Source organism: Drosophila navojoa, chromosome 4, assembly GCF_054131105.1.
Source record: "Drosophila navojoa isolate 15081-1374.11 chromosome 4, UAZ_NAV_1.0, whole genome shotgun sequence".
In the NCBI taxonomy this organism is placed as follows: domain Eukaryota; kingdom Metazoa; phylum Arthropoda; class Insecta; order Diptera; family Drosophilidae; genus Drosophila; species Drosophila navojoa.
In genome coordinates this window covers 9,062,721-9,080,942 of record NC_142892.1, presented here as the reverse complement: position 1 = coordinate 9,080,942, position 18,222 = coordinate 9,062,721, and the positions used below count along the sequence as shown (strand labels likewise).

The window sequence follows — 18,222 nt, the reverse complement described above, 5'->3', positions numbered from 1 at the left end:
ATCGCTTCACACCCCTATCATAATCCCAGTTGTCTAGGGACTCCATCTATTTATCTATGTTATCTTTCACTGTGAGAGAGTCAACTAATTTGCAGGCATTCCATTTGGATGGCTGTCTTGACTCTTCTATCTAATCGATTGCTGACAGTTCTCAACGGTAGCGAAATTAATTTCAGTTTTCAAACCCCTTTTTTGTTCAGCTCGTTGGAGTCTCACCCAAACGAATTAAGACACGTGTTGAAGCGACTTGATTTTAACACGGAAGCGTTCCAACCCTCCGGCAAACCCCGTCAACAGGAAAGGGAAAGCTCTATGCCAGTGGCAGAGCTACATGCTGTGAGTTAATTCCTTTCGATGTGGTTATGAATTAGGCACAACTCATCATTTGCAGCATCTGCGACTGTGCTTTTTAGGTGGGTGGGCGGACCGGTTCGCCGGTTCGCCGGTTGGCCGGATCGCCTTCACGAATATCGAATCAGACACAGAAACTTTGTGTTAACACCCGACCATTACATAGCCGAAAGGCATCTGCAAGAACAATATGTGGCACGCGGCACGTGCCTCACTGCCTTACGGCCGCACTGCAGCCAAGCGTCTTTATGTGACAACAAACAAATAAAACGTGCACCTCACACCCTCCAGCCCCTGAGCTCCAGACTCGTATGTTACAATGTATTTGATGTATACAAAATAACATTATGCTTTCCATATAAGTTTTTTCCTCTAAGAATGCGATTCATCATGCTAAGAAATGTATTCTTAGTATATCATAGACTTGGGCGAGCAAATAAAAAAACCTTTTACTTTCTCAAGATCCCTGCAGACTTGTCGTAAAATTCAAGTGAGTTTTCGCTGTGGTGAAAGAACTCGTATGATGTGTAAATTGTTACATAACTGAAGTGATCCTATCTGAACAACATTTAAACATTTTTTATTTACTATCTAGATGACAGGCAGATGGACCTGTTTAAACTGTCATATCAATTACATCTATACCCATAAAATGTATATACGAGGGTAGTCTAAAATTTATTCGACCTTCAGTTGCAAATAAAGTACGATGGTGATAGAGATATAAATAGACTAATATCTAATGTAACGCAATATCTCTATAAGGAATAGTGAACTTAAAATTTATTAAATATACATATGTATATACATATTTATTTAGCACTAAATATGTCTCATTTCATCCAGTATAAGTAACAAATAAATCGAAAGCCTCTTATGCTCGAACTTGTCCCCTAATCAGTATCAAATTTTATTGCCTCCTGCAATCCCTTGACCAGCAGGCCTTAACGAGCATTATAACATAAAATTCTGCAATTTAAAATACTTAAAATGTGTAACAGTTGCTCATTTTATGAACAACATCATTATTTCACACTACTTAATTTACTGTTAGTCGAAATTCACCACGAATTACCAATTTATTAGATGTGTGCGTGTGCGTGTGCGTGTGTGTGGGTGTTTGGCTATATATCCTGAATACTGATGCGATTGTACTTAACGTTGCGAATGGGGTGACTTTACCGCACAATCTTTCGCCCTCTCTCGCTCGCACCCATTGTAGTTGTATGACTGTATAGCAAACGTCAGTGATTCCCTGATTCCCCGGCAAAGGCATGCGCGATGGGTTTTATGAAGGTAAACAAGGAGCGTCGTTCGCTATTTGTGTTTGTTTTTACATCAGTGTCAGTGCACTGGGCACTGACTTTCGACACGTTTTCTGACTTAATTTTAGTTTATTGCTTTTTATGTATCTGTGTGTGAGTGGTGGTGTTTGTGTGTGTGTGTGTGTATTAAAAATCATTCATAGTATGCGCTCACCACCCGCTCGACTGCAGTTTATGAGCGACCGGCAAACAATTGGCATGCTCAGACTAGAACGTCGTCCGCCACGTGTTGCGGATGATATCCTTGGCGAATTGTTGGGCGTAGTGCTGCTCCTTTGAAGTCGCCCAGGACGCACTAGAGTCCGTTGACTTTTCCAATTGGCGGGGTCGTAACTGATGCTAAGACGTGAAATTAAGTCAGCCTCCGCTCAGCGCCGCTCAACAACGCAATTTTCCTCGGCAGAGGGCCCTGGGATGTTGAGCTCTACTTATGCCTGTGACAGATATAAACTTTTTGTTTACTGTTCTCACGCTTGTGACTACCAAATGACGGATTGAATTAGGTAAATATTTGTTCATGGAGCGCTGGTCCGATACACAGCCCTGGTTAGATAGCCCAACTGCTAGAGCACCGGCACAAGTCGCCTGATTAAAGCCACATGATAACAATAATTGTTTTTCTTTTAATATATTCATCTATTTTTGTGTTTTTTTTTTTTTTATTTTTCGTTTTGTTGTATTTCGAAAAAGTTATAAATGTTGACGCATGACACGTGCCACAGTTTATCGTTATGATAAGCGCCAACAAGTGAGAGTGATCTAAGCGAACGTATATTCAAAATTCTTCCCATACTCAAATTGTTGCTTTGGGTTAGACCGTGTAGGTATTCGAAAATTGATAATTTGTATAACATTTGTTTAGTTTCGACAAACCTTCTGATGCAATTTTGTATATGTAGAGCTTATAGGAGTCGAGTTATACATATTTTAATAGATCTCACTAGGCTTCCCTAGACTCTTAATGATATTACTTTCTACCAATATTCCCTACCTCTAGCATGAGTATATCTAATTGGCAAAAGGATATCAAACATCTACATAGACACATTTCCAATCAGACATACATACATATGTACACACTCTCCATGTGTACTCCAAGCTGACCCCTCGACGTAATTTTCGCAATTCTATTCATTTAATTGCCAAATGCATATAAAAATTCATTATATTTTAAGCAGAGCACGCAACGAGTGGCCTTTCACAAGTGTTGACACAAGTCTTCAGCTTTAACTGAAAAACATCATTTCCAGTTTGATGATGAATTCAAGTGCTACCCAGGATGCTATCTGGCACTCGCCCTTGCACTACCACCGCCACCGCCACCGCCACCGTCCCGGACGCTCTGTGCTCTTGGGCAGCCTGGCATGCAGAACTCTTCTGTGCGGCCGACAGTATTTGCACAAAAAAGTTAATTAATTTAATGAAAGGTTCGCCAACTAGTGTAACAAGTTCAGTTGTCATACAAGTACATCTGTAATTACATAAATATGGCAGCCCACGTTATGCGTTCGTAATTGAAAGTATAACAGCCTTTGCAAGCGCTTAGAGTGCATAATTAAACATAATTCATAGTAGTTATTTGTGTAACAGAAGTGGAGCTGCTATATTTTTGGCCAATGACTATTTTTAATCATATTTGCTTAAGTAATGCATATGCCCGCAAAGCTCTCCTATTCCTGCTCCAGCTCCAGCCCAACAAAAATACATACAAGACTATTAATTAACTCTGCCGAATTTGGACTGCCAGTGCCTCACTTTCACCTTCTGCTTATAGCTGAGATTCATCACACCCTCGCCTTTATATACCCCTTCTCGCAATTCTATCGCTCTTTTAAGGCCAACCCATATCTACACAGATTTACATTCGCTGAAAAGAGCTTTTCTTTACACACACCTGCAAAGAAAGATGATATAGATATTTGTTTGGTTGATAGCTGATATTTGTTTTGTTTCTCTCTCTTTCTCTAAGCTATTGTGCTGTTTTTCTTAAATGTAAAAGATACATATTTTATTTTATTATTATTACTTTACACATAATCTTATAAAATAAATTAATATTCATCCTTTGGTAGCTTTATCAGTATAAATACGCACATACAGACATACAAATATATGTATAAGGTTAAAAATAAATTGGTAAAAAAATGTATACAATCGTCGCACTCAAATACATACTATACGAAGATTCCTTGAAATGTACATTATTATAATATCTATGTATGTGTGAGTATGTGAGTGTCTGTGTGTGTGGGCGTGTATGTGTGAGTAAACTCAGCTTTATTCCTCTTATAAGTATATTCAATTCGTATTTAATCCTCTATATTTTCGGACAACTTATGTAGATCTGAATAGTTTAATATGGCGCGATGTAGGAACTCGTATTGTGCCTAAAATAATAATTAAAAACAATATATTAGTTTCCTTTGTTTTATAGCAGTCATGTATTATACTTACGAATGAATTTAGAAGTCCTGGTCGCTGAGATCGCAATTTTCTTGTTATCGAACATATATCTACACTCTTTTCCAATCTAAGGTGCTGAACCAAAATGCACATCGCAACAAAAATTGAACTTCGATCAGTGCCCAAGCTGCATAAGTAAATATAGTTGATAATTAAAAACAATCGACAATATAATGAATACTAGTAGTAAATTACCTGCAATGAACGGTTAGAGGCGATCGACAACCATTGTTTTTGTGATTCTTATAATGTTTGTGTGCTTGGTCCACCAGCTCAATAATGCCCCGACAGACTTCAGGAACTTCTCCATCGACAGTGGGCCAACCATTATACTGGAATTGAGTCACCTTAAGGGTATCGTCGATTTTGCAATTCGTTACGTAGAACTCTCGACGAGTGTAATACGGACAACTTTCACTATGTACGTATTTTACGAGTATTTGATCATATTGGATTTCATCATCAGCCCAATAACGTGGACATTTCCTGGGACCGTCTCCAATCTAAATTGGAATTGTAGCATATTAATTGTAAAGTCAAACTGCACAACATTTTACTCACCTCGGATATCATAATCAGTGTGGAAACACTTTGCTCAGATATCATTCTCCAAAAATCTCCAATTGTGTTCTCCATAGGATCTTGTGCAATTATAAAGGACTCGCTATTATCATATCCCTCAATGAAAGAGGCATTTATATAGGTTGAATTATCGTTCGTTGGTATGGGACTTAGAATAACCTAGAACAAATTAAATATAGATTAGTCAACACATCAAGTGATTTTCTTTTCAATTTGCACACTTACTCTATTGCGATCGTATGGAATAATGTCATGGCATCTATTTTTAAGCATATTCTCCTTAGCTTCGCCTACGCTGCAAGTTTTATTTATCTCATCCGTTGTGTTAACAAGTTTCTTAAATTATGAAGGATAAGAAAGAAATTTAACAATTTTATTTTATTGAGACAAATCACTGCACACAAACCTCAAATTCCAATTCAAGCAAGCATTTTCCCTCATTCGGCTTGAATTTTAGATTCTCAATTGTTGATGGCAATGCATTCAGTGGTATATCCGTGTTTCCATATGTAGCGGTGTCCAACAATGCTCGGTAAAGGAAAATGTATTGTTTCTGCAATGAGGTAATGTATTTATTAATAATATATTTGTATCATTCATGGTATTGTATCGTTAACTAAGCCAACTCACCAATGATTGGACCAAAAAGTTACGCTGATGACGTAAATCGCACACAGTATTAAATATGGATACCATATTCTCTTCCTCCAACTGTTGCACAAGAGAGTCCAATGCGACTAGAGTACCTGTTCGACCGACACCTGCGCTGCAGTGCACCAAAATCGGACCTCTTTGCACCGAGTATACCGAATTGATTTGACGAATAAACTTGATAATGCCATGCGGATGCTCGGGAGCCATAAAGTCCTTCCATGTCAGATAATGATACTGAGTAATTTGCCTGTGATCTTCCTCGTCGCCGATCAGATTAGACTTGGTGATATCTAGGGATCGTATAATATAATCTCCAGTCTTCCGTTCTGCAGTAAATTTAACTGAGATATCGCCAAACTGCTTGGAGTCGAAAACCTTTTCCGGCCAATACTTTGCGCATTTCGACTTATTATATTCCTCCAGATTTGTCAGCATAACAATTATCTCTAAATGTTGTTCCCAAATCATACGCCAGAAATCGCTAATTGTGCTTTCCATGGGACCTTGAGCGCAGATAAATTTCTTCCTCTCCTTATATCCAATGACAAAATTGGCGTTTATATAGTCCGTACTCTGGTTTCCATTAATTGGCGATAGCTTAACTCTAGTTTGATCGTAGGCCTTAATATCTGGATATCTATTCTTGCACGCATTTTCTTTCATGTCACTATTCTTTGTCGTTCGATCAGTAAATCGATTGGGTAACATTTCGTATTCCCTTAAGAAACCATAATCCGTATCCTTATGCCGATTTTTATAGGCACTAACTAAATCTGCTTTATGAATGGGCCCAGTATCGAAACCTTTCTGATTGCCAGACCCTATGAACTGGCTGTGATTGTTGATCCGACGTCTAAAAAGAGTTCTGAAATTCAAATTTACAAATTATGAGTTTAAAGAAATTATAAGTCGGACAAATCAGTTGTAATTACCTTAAGGAATCCCTTAGAGTTAATGTATCTTCGTCTGGCATTGCGTTCTTCGTCTTTTGATGATGGACAATCCAGAATATAATGAAAATGACAATCACTCCCAATGATATAGCAGCGGCCTTGATGCCAATATTTAAATAGAACTTTGAATCATCTAGGGAATGTACTTGTTCTGCCTCAGTCGCAGGTGTCATTACATCAAAGTAATCGCTGTAAGCCATGAGAACCGTGCTTCCAGACCGAACTATAATAGGAAAGAAATATATTGTTGAAATGCTCGCATTTTGGGTAGTTATATAATTAACTTGCCTATAATCTCAAGGAAGCCAGTGTAATTGAAATTTATATCTATTTCGCCATCGTATATATCTCCAATATTATTCGCATTACTATTATTTGTGTTCTCCTTTTCAGTGCCAACTGTGGGATTTCGTCGTATTCTCATTCTACTTCCTAAGACTTGTATGGCCTGCTCTGTTAAATTGCCATCTTTAAGTAGCTGTTCTTTTTGAATCTCTGCTGGAGTTGGGGCGGAATCTAAAAATTAAAGAAAATTATGATTAGTAAGTTATCCACATATATACATACATATAAATTATAGCATAATCTTTAGTATCTTACCTATTTTCAAGGCACTTTCTTGTTTTCTTAAAAATGGTGCACCGTCTAAGCATTTGCGGCAGATATTATCGTTGTCAATAAGATCTTCAGGCTTGTTAAGGAAACGCATTTCGTCTCCTAGAAATATTTCCGATCTAAAGTATCGATTGCTCAGCATCTCAGCTATATAGGCATAATTATTGGTCTTATTAATATTGTTGTGCACTTCATTGTACGTAGCCACGCTTAGTTTCTCGGGAGCCGGTAGTTCGCTATTGCCATTGGTTATTTTGACTAGATACAGTCGATAGCAGCAGATAGGTCCATTCCTTTCGCTAACTTTCGGTATATATAATTTTAAAACGTATTTTGGGCCATTCTTAACCTTTGTCCACATCGTTTTGCCAATTTTTTCGGGCGTAGAAATTGGCATGAAGCAGTTCACAACGGCAGCCTCCCCATTTTTCTTATGTCTCGTAATTGCGGATACTGTTGCAGTATAATTAGTATTTGGACTAACGCCTTCGTAGATCGTTTTATGGCTGGGCTCATCGACCCTTCGGATTTTGGGGCCCCATTTCTTCGTTAACATTTCGCCCTCTTGATTATAGTACGTGTAGTTTCCTTCGAGGATAATCAAGTATGAAATGATCTTTCCATTGGGATTTTGGGGTACATTCCAGCTGAGTGAGATCGAATCCAGCCCAGAAATGTTCTTATTATGGCAATGTATTTTCAAATTAGTTGGTTTCGTTGCAACACCATCCATGGTTGTACCATTCACTTTCTCTGACCAGGGACCACAGGTTTTGGTCAGATCGCTGCATGCCCGCACTTGGAACTCGTAGTCCGTGGCGGTCTTCAGTTTGTCAAACATATACGGCAAATTTCTCGAGTTCTGTTGGTGGAAAGCTTTCTCAATCAATTTCGGCACATCACCTGCCTCAGAGACAGTCAATTCATAGTATTGGATATATTCAATAAGATCGGGTGAAGGCGGATTCCAGCCTATGGTAATTGTCGAAGCTGTGCTGCCAGTTGTTTCAACCTTTGGTATGAATGTCGGATCATGATCCAAGGTAGTCACAGCAGATGGATACTGATTGGCAGGGCCTTCGCCAATCGAGTTCTTGGCGCTTATGCGCAGATGGTAGGTTGTATTGGGACTGAAATTCTCCAAGACATATGATGTATAGCTGCCATTGATAATATCTTTATAATATTTGTATGCAGGCGAACCTTCTTGTGAATACTGAATAAAATACTTTTGAACAGGATCATTGCCATCATTCACCGTCCAATTCAAGTATATTTTACTAGCGCCAACAGCTTTCACATAATCGATGCTGACTTGCGGCACTTCCATGACAAGCAACGTTATTTCTTTCGAAATGACCTCATCCTCAGCGTCGTTATGCAGAACACACTTATAAGTTCCATTCTCCTTCTTATAAACCTCTGTTAATTCCAGTGTAAAGTTCAATTGTGTATCGCTCAGCTTGTGTATCGAGGCAGAGGCGTCTAGGAACGCAACTGGACTTCCATCCTTCAGCCATTTCAGCTGCTTGTTTGTCGTTTCATTCTGCGGATATATCTCAAATACACAATATATAATGGCACTTTGCTTGATCTTTCGTTTGATGCTCTCAACGGTGCTTTCAATGATTTTCGGTTGAAGAAATGGCTGCAAGCTATACTCCACGGAAGTATTTGTCACAGCATCTTTGCATGCATAGTTCCCACTGTCCGATATATTCACATTGCGTATGTAAAGTACATTCTTATACTTTTTGACATCATTACTTAAGTTCGAATCGGCATTTTCTTCGGGAATTATTATATTCTCAGATATTGTAAATCTGAAAAATGTGAATCAGAATACTTTAGTAATGTAAAATAGGGAAATGATTTCACAATAAATTACTATTCGTTTACAAGTCTGTATATTGTATTGACATGTTAATTAGTTGTATCAATAGATTAGCATATTATTATTATTATTATGAACGTACCTTGTATCAAATTTATAATTGGTTTCATTATTAAATATCCAAATTGCAGGCTTGTGTTCAGTCGCACATTCAAATGAAGAATTCTTTCCAACTTCAACCCATTCTAAAAAGAGAAAAAAGTAAGAATATTAATGTTAATATTAATTGTTATCTGCATATCATTTCACTTTATTTATAATAAAAAAAATTAATTTACAATCTATATGACTGCTTCCTTCATATACTGCCATAAATAAAAAATAACCTCAGTAGCAGTTAAGATATTCTGATACGATAAATACAATCTGTTGGGCACCTTAAATTCTTGTTATCTGCTCTGTCGCTGTCGTTAATCAGTCCAACAATTTTTAGCTTGATTAGGGCGTTATTAGTCATAGTGAGCATAGATAATAGTTTGTCTATAAACGAAAGAGCCGTATATACTAACACATATATGTACATATATATATTTTATTAAATTTGAGTATTTCCTATCTACTAGTTGAGCCAACCCTTAAAAGGCATATTAAAAAAAAAAAATCTTTGTCTGGTATGCTGCTGTTGAGAGACATAAAAGAAAATATCAAATTCATATCTACATGTCTGCAGATGATAAATTTCTATTGTAACGTCGTTGATTATTGTTAATAATCGCATGTATTTACATATATTTAACATTTTAAGCGTTTTGCAAGCGGCATAAACACATACACACTCGACACACCTACATGCATACGCAAAAAAAGTATGTATGTATTGTACATATATAGAGGTGTATAAACTTGTATACAGGCATTTGCGTTTGGAATATGCAAAAACAAAACACAGATCTTTTGTGAAAAAAACATAAGCTGGCACATTGAATAGTTAACCTTTCAAGTCAAGAGTAAATATGTTATTAGTTTTCACTTTTACCTGTTATATTTCCTTGCGCAAATAAGTTAATAAATAAGAAAAGTATAAGTATCACATAAGCATATATTCGGTGTTCGTAAAAACACGCCATCGCCTTCTAACTATGCAGGTTCTTTTGAGTATTTCAAAGGGCACAAAGTCGTCCCTCTTCTTAAATATCAAATAAACTTTAGTACACTTTTATAGCCACATAATTACAAAATTATTTATGCTGCTCGTTTAGTTAATACTGGCTGGAATCTTTTTGGCACAGGCGACGTGGTGTTGGAAAACAGTTGAAAAAAAGTGTTCTAAGAAGTTATCTATCACACCCTATATAAAGAACAAATGTATGCGATGTGGAACGTGAGTGAAACTATCGAAACATATATATCTATGAACATATTTCGGTAATACTTTTTATTATTGTCTATTTTATTTATATATAAATTGAATCATAATTAATTCAATACTCTCAAATCTTCCTTACAATTATATTTTGATTATAATTTAACAACGATAGTTCCACGTTATCTTGACTACCCACAGTTGCCATTTCGATATCGATATAAGGAGATGCGGCTTTAATATTTTATTCTTTTTATTGCCGGCGCAGCTCAGTTTGTATATATTTTGTATTTGGCAGAAAGTTGTAACCTTTTATATAAAACATATACTAAGAAAGTCATACGCGTGCATAGAAACACAAATATTTCAAAGATGAAATTGGTGAGGTATGAGAAATCTAAATTGTATTAAATGTATAAACATGGTTGCTACTTTATACGTTTGTACATTAAACATGGACATACATGTGTGACTACAAATTAGCATGTGCAGTTAAACGTTTGTTTGTATGCAAAAAGATATCATGATTAACAAATAAAATATGTTCCATAAATTTTAATATTAATGTGTATAGTTATAACGCGGTGAGCCCCCTTTGCTGGCCGCAGTTGACAATTGCTAGGAACCTCAAGTAAATTAGATTGTGTCTGTGTGTGTATGTCTTATGCCTTCAGCAATATTTTGAGCGCCAAATTTGAAGATTGGAAAAGGACACAAAATAAAGGCAATAATATGTACATATATTAGTTTGTTTGTATTTGAAAAATAACTTGCTTGGTATTTATTTACAGTAAAAGAACATTAGATAAATTTCAATTTAATAATATATCCTCTTTACTATTTTTCTAGATTTCTGATGAAGCTCAGTCATGAGACTGTAACAGTTGAATTAAAAAATGGTACTCAAATTCATGGCACAATTACTGGAGTGGATGTGGCAATGAATACTCACTTGAAGAGCGTTAAAATGACTATTAAAAATAGAGATCCAGTCCACTTGGAGTCCTTAAGCATTCGTGGCAACAATATTCGTTATTTTATATTACCTGACAGTCTGCCATTGGAAACGTTGCTTATCGATGATACTCCGAAGTCGAAGTCCAAGAAGAAAGACAGCGGGCGTGTTGGAAATCGTGGACGAGGCAGAGGCAGCCGTGGACGCGGTGGTCCAAGAGGACGTGGACGAGGCAGGGCTCCGGCTAGACGTTAAGTATATAGTTCAGAAACTGGAAAACAAAATTTATGTATGAGTAACAATTACAACTGCCCGGTACAAATGAAATTTGGGCAGATTTTAAAAGAAAATATAAATAAATTTCTTATGATATATATTCGCTGTATGCCCAATAAAACCAAAATGCTGTATGAAAATAAATCTTACTTTCTACCATATTTGGCCATTATTTTTCTATACTTCTGTCTCAGTAATTGGAAAGCAATTGGATGTCATAACGCTAAACTCCTTACAGATTCGATTCTTTCGTATTGTTATCGAAAAGTGTCGCACTACAATTATACAATCCACAAGCACATTTTATATGCGATAGTTTTTGCGGTTAAATATTTTTACAATTACAATTTATGGCCACACTGTCCCTCAGTCAGAGTTCTTGTTTTTGTTCAACATTTTAAGTTTTCGTGTTTGCTGTTGAATTTGGGTATTATGCCACCCCCAAGACCAAAGGGGATTGGATTTACAACAGGGGTCACACCAGCTAGACCCAGTTCAAATACCCCCATGTCGGAAAGACAACAAATGGCTTTATTAATCCAAATGACTGCAACGTCCTCAACAGGTAAGCCAAAACATACAAATCTACTATCTGTTTATATGTACGCCGCCACTGTATATGTGTACCTCTGTTTGTACGTGTGTAGTTGCGTATAGGTACATACATACTTTACAATAGCGTATACATACAACGAATCTTTGAAGTAACACGCAGCTACCAAATATGTGGGCGTAAATTGCAGTTAAAACTAAGAAATAAATACTTTTGCAATAACGTTTATAACTAATGCGTGTGTATGTGTATCTAGCGTACATATTGATTGGATTGTGATCTCATTTTTCTTTTATTAGCCCTACGAACTTTACTGTTACGGTTATTGTTACATGAGTGCTGCCATAGATAACGCCCAATTGAGCTGTTCTGTGACATTTCTAATGTACCATTCTTATTTTTCTTTGCATACATACATGTGTACATACTCACATACAGACAAATGTTAATTGTGAGTGCCGTCTCATATGTGAAAGTGTATATGTATTTATATGTGTGAGTCTTATAAGGAAAATATCCTCTACATACTAATTTGGGTGGGGTTATTTCATATCGTTAGAAAAGCAGTTTGTCACGAAATGTGAAAGGCAGAGAGAGAAATCGTCGTAGCTCTACAAAGTATTTATAAAAATATACATATGTGTGAATGATTCTCTACAGTCGTGTCCCTATTAATAAATACACCTTTTAATAGCTACTAATTAAATTTGTATTATGTATTTGTTCTCTCTTTCAAAAAGAAACATCGCGTACGCATTCAAAGAAAAATGATAAAAAAGGTGATGCAGATGTTGAAGAAGTCACTGCCACGGATAAGCAGTTAGAAGTCGTCAATGAAACCAAGGAGAAGGCAGCAACAGAGGATTCCAGTTCAGAGAGTAAAAATGCTGAACAAAATATAGCTCAAAGCGTGACAAGCACAAAGCGAAGTTATTCGGATGTTGAGGAAGACATCGAGGAACATGGCGACGACGTAAAGAAGAAGAAACGCAAAGATTTAGATAATTTGAAAGACGTAAAGAATACTTCACTTAAGGTATCATCTAAACTGGAGAAAACCTCAAAGTTGGCGTCCACCAAAAACTCGCCCTCAGGTAGTAAAATAAGTACGACAGTTGCTGACAAAGAGCTGGAGGTGAACAAGACTGTGGAAATTGAAAATGAAACAGAAGGTAGCGAGGATTATAAGAGCAATGATAGCTCATATAATGGTGCCTTGAAAGTGCCACCGCTGAAGATTGTAATACCGCAGCAGAATTGCTCGATCGACACGGATGGTAATGTCCTGCGTACTGGTAAAGTAGCTGCATCACGGAATGCGGCGTTGCCCTATGTTGTCAGCTCCAATAGTGATTCGATTGACACGGTGCTATCCAATCAATGTCTGAGTCCACATGAGAGTCCACAGAAAGTCAATATCGCCTGCTCGACCATACTCGATGATAAGAATATCAAGCTATTTAATGACGAAAAGAACCTAAGGGTCTTACGCAGCTCCTATCGCAGCGGCGTCACAAGCGCCGAACGCAGCTCGAACAACTCCTCCCCGCAAATGCAGAGCAGCTCCCCATCGCCAGCCTCATCGAATCATGCCAATGACAATGCTGATATCAAGGGCTCCTATACAAATATGACAGCCAGTCCCATACAGCACAACCAATTTGATCATGAGGTGTTGCCGAATGTGCCGAGTCCTTCGACGTCCTCGACGTCATCGTCGAAGGAGATCAATTCATCTTCGAATGTTGAGCTGCATCCGCGTAAGCGAAAAATAAGACCGAAGAATAACGATGATAATTCGAAAAATTCTCATGCCGATAACTCGATGGCCTCTGGCGACACCCACCCGCATGATTATCCGTTTACGAATGGATTTCAGATGTTCTTGAATATTCGCAGGCAAGTGGAGAGGAAGTGGAGAAATCTGTATCCCGTTAAACCTAGGCCACCTCAGGGCTACAATGACTATCTGCTCACGAAGCGTACTTATCTGTTAAATAAAAATGTGACGACGCCTGTAATCGAAGTGCCAGATGCCATTCCCGAATGTATGCGAGACTTTTATATCCAGCAAGAGAAAGCCAGGCGAGATCTGTCCGACGGGCACACAGTGGAAAGAGAGAAACTCTGTTTGAGTGTAGAGCAGGAGATAATCCGAGTGCACTCAAAGGCAGCGAGAAGTATATCTGGCCAAGCTGCTCCCTATTCCGTGTGTACGTTTCTAAAAGACGATGAAATCTATAATATGATTACGCCAGAGCAAGACGAAAAGGAAAAGAGTGCGCGCTGTCGCTTTAATGGTCGCTTGCTGCTCAGCTGGCTACAAGACGTCGACGACAAGTGGGAGAAGATAAAGGTAAGATGAACTCAATTGTATTTTATAGAAACTAAAATCTAATACGATACTTTACTTTTCTTTGCAGGAATCCATGGTCTTGCGACAGCATAACGAAGCGGAAAGTTTGCATGCGGTTCAAGTTATGGATTGGAATATGTGTCTGAGGAAAAACAAATTGTGTGATTACATTTACGAGCCAACCGTCGATAAGATTCATGTACCCATTGTTTATGTGGCTGATGATTTTGATATGTTGCCAGCATAAGAGTGGGCTTGGCTCGATTCAATTTGCAGTTATTTATACAATGTAAAAAAAAACTTTTGGCTGGCGAAAAACATGTCCAGACTTTTCGCCACTGCACTATGGGTAAAAAGTCGATTTTTTTGGCATTAATTGTAAATGAAGAGCTAGGAACTTGAAATTTTAGGAATATATTATTAATATTAAAAAGGAAATTCGGATTTTTTTTTTTTACAATTGGGCGTGGCATTCAAATTTTCCGCCCCTTTTACATATTTTATTAAATTAAAAATCATTACCTGTGGGCTCAAATTATTTTTAATAACTTTTTTGTACACTTTTAGCAACTTTAAATTATATTTTTATTATATTTCATTCAACTGCAAGCAAATATTAATATTTGAAGACTCTTAGGGATATATAAAATATATGCGATATAATTTTAAACTGAATGGTCTTCATATTCTTCATCTAATTTAAAATTTAACTCTAAATTTTTCTCATCTATGTTTTGGTCTTCATTTTCATCCTCATTTTCGTCTTCATTTTCTTCTTCAACTAAGGTTGGCTCCATTAAGCCTTCAAATGTTGCTGGTAATTGAAAATTGGGATCTTCCAAAAGTTCAATAACTTATTTTGGGATTTTTTTTTCTTGTTTTTCTTTTCGCGTTCTTTTAAACTGAGTGAAGAGAGAAGTGGATCAGATGAGTCTAAAGCCCTAATAAATATATCAGTTAAATTCTCTAATCGGCTACATTTCCTGGCGTGAGATTTCCTATCATTTCTATACAGCTTGTTCCGGGCTTCAGACGCGTTTTCTCCTAATATGCCATCAGAAATTATGCAAGTGCCCATAATTTGGTATCCATGCACCAAAATTTTGAGAACATCATTGATATTTCCACTTCCATTAGGCCTGGGTTTATCCACATGAAGACCCATTTCATCCCACAGCCTCCGCTTAATTTCTTGTTTACGCAATGATACCTTTTGTTTGTCGACATCCTTAACACGCCATTTTTTTAATTTCGATTCTTTCTTTGAATACAAACTCAAGGAATCGAATCCAAGCATGCAGAGGGCTAACTCCATATTGCAAATTCGTAGAAGAAGTTCTAAAAATTTCCGAAGTACGGAAGTACTTTCCAAAGTACCTTCACAATCAATTATCACCCTGCCTTCAAGCCACCTAGCATGATGCATTTTAAACCTTTCCAAATTCCGGTTGCACTTTGGCAGATGCTTCTTTATATACTCTACAAACTGCTTTACTCTTTTATCAATTAGATTATTAATATTTTCGCTAATATTATTGTTAATTTTTTCAATAATAAAGTTTTTACCGCGTCTTCTTGGCGGTTGTTGTTGGTCCATACCTCCACAAGCTCTGCACGACAAAACTCGTTTTTAACTGCAAAAACTAATTTTTTTCCAAAAGGAACAAAAAGGAGCAAACGAGGTTAATAGATTCCGAACCTGGACATAATACACAACAACTGTTATATCAAACCTCTGTGAAGTGGTGTGCTGCACAAAAGTAATACTCCACGGAACACAAGTACATTTGTTAATTTTTAGCTAAAAATACACATAGACAACACACTGGACAACTGGACAATAACACAATTACAATCAAAAAGTAATAGCAATAACTTATTGTACATACCATTAGGTACGTTTTCCATTATACACTTTTTTTTGTTTATGTTTACACAAAAGCTCCACTTTAATTGCAAGTTGAACAAAATTTTCCGCGCTTTTTATATATCAAACGCAACTATGCAACAGCTGACTTTGAGTATGTGTAAAATATTAATGGTAGTCGCTAAATTTTAAAAAAAATACTATTCAATCTAGTTGAAGTATATATATTCAATAAATAAAAGACAATTTTAAATTGTAAACAAAATTTTTTTTGAATAAATGCCAAAAAAATCGACTTTTTACCCATAGTGCACTGACAAATGTAAAAATAATAAAGAGCACTTGACTAAATTTTTTTAAATAATTCCTTTTTTATTATTAATAACAAATAATATATATATATATATTTTTTTTTTCCACAGATAAGTCTACATTTATACACGATTTTAGTAGCTTTATCAATAATAAATACACAATTATTGATTCTATTCTGAAAAAGAAACTGGATTTTGTTACTATAAATAAATATATGTATAAATCTTACATATATGTAAAATTCGCTATATATTTCATTTCGCTGACATATTCTTTAAAATAGTCTGTGCAAAGTTGCCCATCTCCTAAAAAGTTACATAATTAGTTGAATTTAAATAGAAATTGTAAGCCATTTTAATACTTACTTCACAAGAATCCAATAATTCCTTATTATTACTGATCTCCTTAAGTGTAATTTCGGCAGTTGTATTTTGATCTCGAGTAGAGCTCCATTTGCAGCTCACCGAGAGAGCGGAAAGTGCTCTTAGGGTAGCGTCCAATTTGTCGTCATATTCATTCTTGTTCTCCAGATTGTTCAAAAGAATTGAGACTGCGTTTTGTTTATTTATGTGATCTGTAAATAATATATATGTATATAAACATAATATATATGCATTGCATTAGGTTTTAATTGCCTTACCTCTGATTGAGTTCTCCCGCGAAGCTAGAGAACCAATAAGAAAGGCCGCCTTTATGTATACCGATTTATGATCCGACTTTAAGCAAGCCACCAGAGTTTGAATACCCTTTGTGCCCAGAAACTCTTTCAGTCCAGGCGGATAGTTTTGTATCAATGATGATACGGCATAAATTGAACCTTTGGCCACATCCTCATCAGCGTCATTCATGGTTGTGGTTAGCACAGGAATGATCTGTTCTTTATAAAAATAGTTTTGACAGAATTCATTGTTCTGGGCCATTTCAGCAACTATATAAATGGATTGTTGTCGGAAGGTATTATCCGGAGTTCGAATATACTGTAATAATAGGGCGGCGCCTCCGATTTTTACAAACGAATTTGCCATATCAATATCACTGATCTTATCTCGTATTAAGTCTAAACTGTCAATTTTCTGTTCAAGAGTTGTGGATTCAGTTCTTAAAATTAATAAAGCTGCCTCCAAATCATCTCCCGTCATGGCCTTAAGAGCACTTTGTAAGAAACTCATCCTCTGGAATGATAATAATGATTCATAATTATTATTCAAGCGTTCCATAACTTCAGATTTACTTCTTATATATTACCTTTTCATCCGTTTCTTCTGGTTTTGTATTTGTTGGTTCGTCATCTTTTCCAGAATGTTCAACGGCCAGTCTAAGCAATGACTGTAATATAACAAACAGTTAGCTCATTTTTAAAATAAACAGAAGTGCTATTATATCAAACCTCTAATTTTTTTTTAGGATTTTTGGAAGTACGGTTGGACGCCATATTAATTACTTATTGATTTAGAAAAAATCTAAGAGTTGCAGAAATCAATTGGTTGTGTTTATGAAAGACTAATAATATAAACATGTGAGACGGTGTATTTATAAGAGATGAGTGCAGTTCGATATAAACGGTAAGTATCGATAGGCATCAATTGGAAAAATACTAAAATGGTGCCATATCGTCATCCAATGGTGTTGGAAATGATATTGAATTTAACGGACAATCGTTGGTGTTACCACTTCACCTCCCTCAATAAAATCATGTTAACAAATGTAACAGTATGTTAAAGTTAAAGTTGGCCAAATAGAGCTCTATACGGAGACCTATA

At 36.4% G+C, this 18,222-nt stretch overlaps 4 protein-coding genes across 4 annotated transcripts; 2 read left to right on the top strand and 2 right to left on the bottom strand.

The window, feature by feature from the left end:
- Window positions 1-3,594: 3,594 nt before the first annotated feature.
- Ptp69D (Protein tyrosine phosphatase 69D) lies at window positions 3,595-10,106 on the bottom strand. Its single transcript, XM_018102371.3, has 12 exons — window positions 9,814-10,106; window positions 8,920-9,022; window positions 6,929-8,766; window positions 6,617-6,844; window positions 6,308-6,551; window positions 5,352-6,240; window positions 5,128-5,274; window positions 4,947-5,057; window positions 4,701-4,880; window positions 4,335-4,642; window positions 4,131-4,266; window positions 3,595-4,063 (listed from the first exon to the last, which is right to left on the bottom strand). Exons 1-12 carry the CDS (start codon window positions 9,902-9,904, stop codon window positions 3,986-3,988), a joined length of 4,353 nt encoding a protein of 1,450 aa, XP_017957860.1. The 5' UTR covers window positions 9,905-10,106; the 3' UTR covers window positions 3,595-3,985.
- A 225-nt stretch (window positions 10,107-10,331) lies between these two features.
- SmD1 (small ribonucleoprotein particle protein SmD1) lies at window positions 10,332-11,445 on the top strand. The gene is made up of 2 exons (XM_018099609.3): window positions 10,332-10,526; window positions 10,990-11,445. Exons 1-2 carry the CDS (start codon window positions 10,513-10,515, stop codon window positions 11,348-11,350), a joined length of 375 nt encoding a protein of 124 aa, XP_017955098.1. The 5' UTR covers window positions 10,332-10,512; the 3' UTR covers window positions 11,351-11,445.
- Window positions 11,446-11,758: 313 nt separating this feature from the next.
- On the top strand, window positions 11,759-16,511 carry LOC108652368 (uncharacterized). Its single transcript, XM_018102537.3, has 4 exons — window positions 11,759-11,936; window positions 12,665-14,280; window positions 14,348-14,623; window positions 16,466-16,511. Exons 1-3 carry the CDS (start codon window positions 11,804-11,806, stop codon window positions 14,525-14,527), a joined length of 1,929 nt encoding a protein of 642 aa, XP_017958026.1. The 5' UTR covers window positions 11,759-11,803; the 3' UTR covers window positions 14,528-14,623; window positions 16,466-16,511.
- LOC108652551 (uncharacterized) lies at window positions 11,767-18,020 on the bottom strand. The gene is made up of 6 exons (XM_018102762.3): window positions 17,850-18,020; window positions 17,708-17,788; window positions 17,103-17,634; window positions 16,828-17,036; window positions 16,466-16,767; window positions 11,767-14,623 (listed from the first exon to the last, which is right to left on the bottom strand). Exons 1-5 carry the CDS (start codon window positions 17,892-17,894, stop codon window positions 16,717-16,719), a joined length of 918 nt encoding a protein of 305 aa, XP_017958251.1. The 5' UTR covers window positions 17,895-18,020; the 3' UTR covers window positions 11,767-14,623; window positions 16,466-16,716.
- Window positions 18,021-18,222: the final 202 nt, after the last annotated feature.

What these genes read in the sequence shown, in the direction of transcription:
- Ptp69D (XM_018102371.3), bottom strand. Translation starts at nt 9,904, where the DNA reads ATGGCGTGTTTTTACGAACACCGAATATATGCTTATGTGATACTTATA. An exon ending in ACTCTAAGGGATTCCTTAAG is followed by an intron (nt 6,241 to 6,307) that starts GTAATTACAACT and finishes TTTGAATTTCAG; the next exon opens with AACTCTTTTTAGACGTCGGA. An exon ending in ACTTTTTGGTCCAATCATTG is followed by an intron (nt 5,275 to 5,351) that starts GTGAGTTGGCTT and finishes ACCTCATTGCAG; the next exon opens with AAACAATACATTTTCCTTTA.
- LOC108652368 (XM_018102537.3), top strand. Translation starts at nt 11,804, where the DNA reads ATGCCACCCCCAAGACCAAAGGGGATTGGATTTACAACAGGGGTCACA. An exon ending in GACTGCAACGTCCTCAACAG is followed by an intron (nt 11,937 to 12,664) that starts GTAAGCCAAAAC and finishes TCTTTCAAAAAG; the next exon opens with AAACATCGCGTACGCATTCA. An exon ending in ACAAGTGGGAGAAGATAAAG is followed by an intron (nt 14,281 to 14,347) that starts GTAAGATGAACT and finishes TTTTCTTTGCAG; the next exon opens with GAATCCATGGTCTTGCGACA.
- LOC108652551 (XM_018102762.3), bottom strand. Translation starts at nt 17,894, where the DNA reads ATGGCGTCCAACCGTACTTCCAAAAATCCTAAAAAAAAATTAGAG. An exon ending in GCGGGAGAACTCAATCAGAG is followed by an intron (nt 17,037 to 17,102) that starts GTAAGGCAATTA and finishes TATTATTTACAG; the next exon opens with ATCACATAAATAAACAAAAC. An exon ending in AATTATTGGATTCTTGTGAA is followed by an intron (nt 16,768 to 16,827) that starts GTAAGTATTAAA and finishes GTAACTTTTTAG; the next exon opens with GAGATGGGCAACTTTGCACA.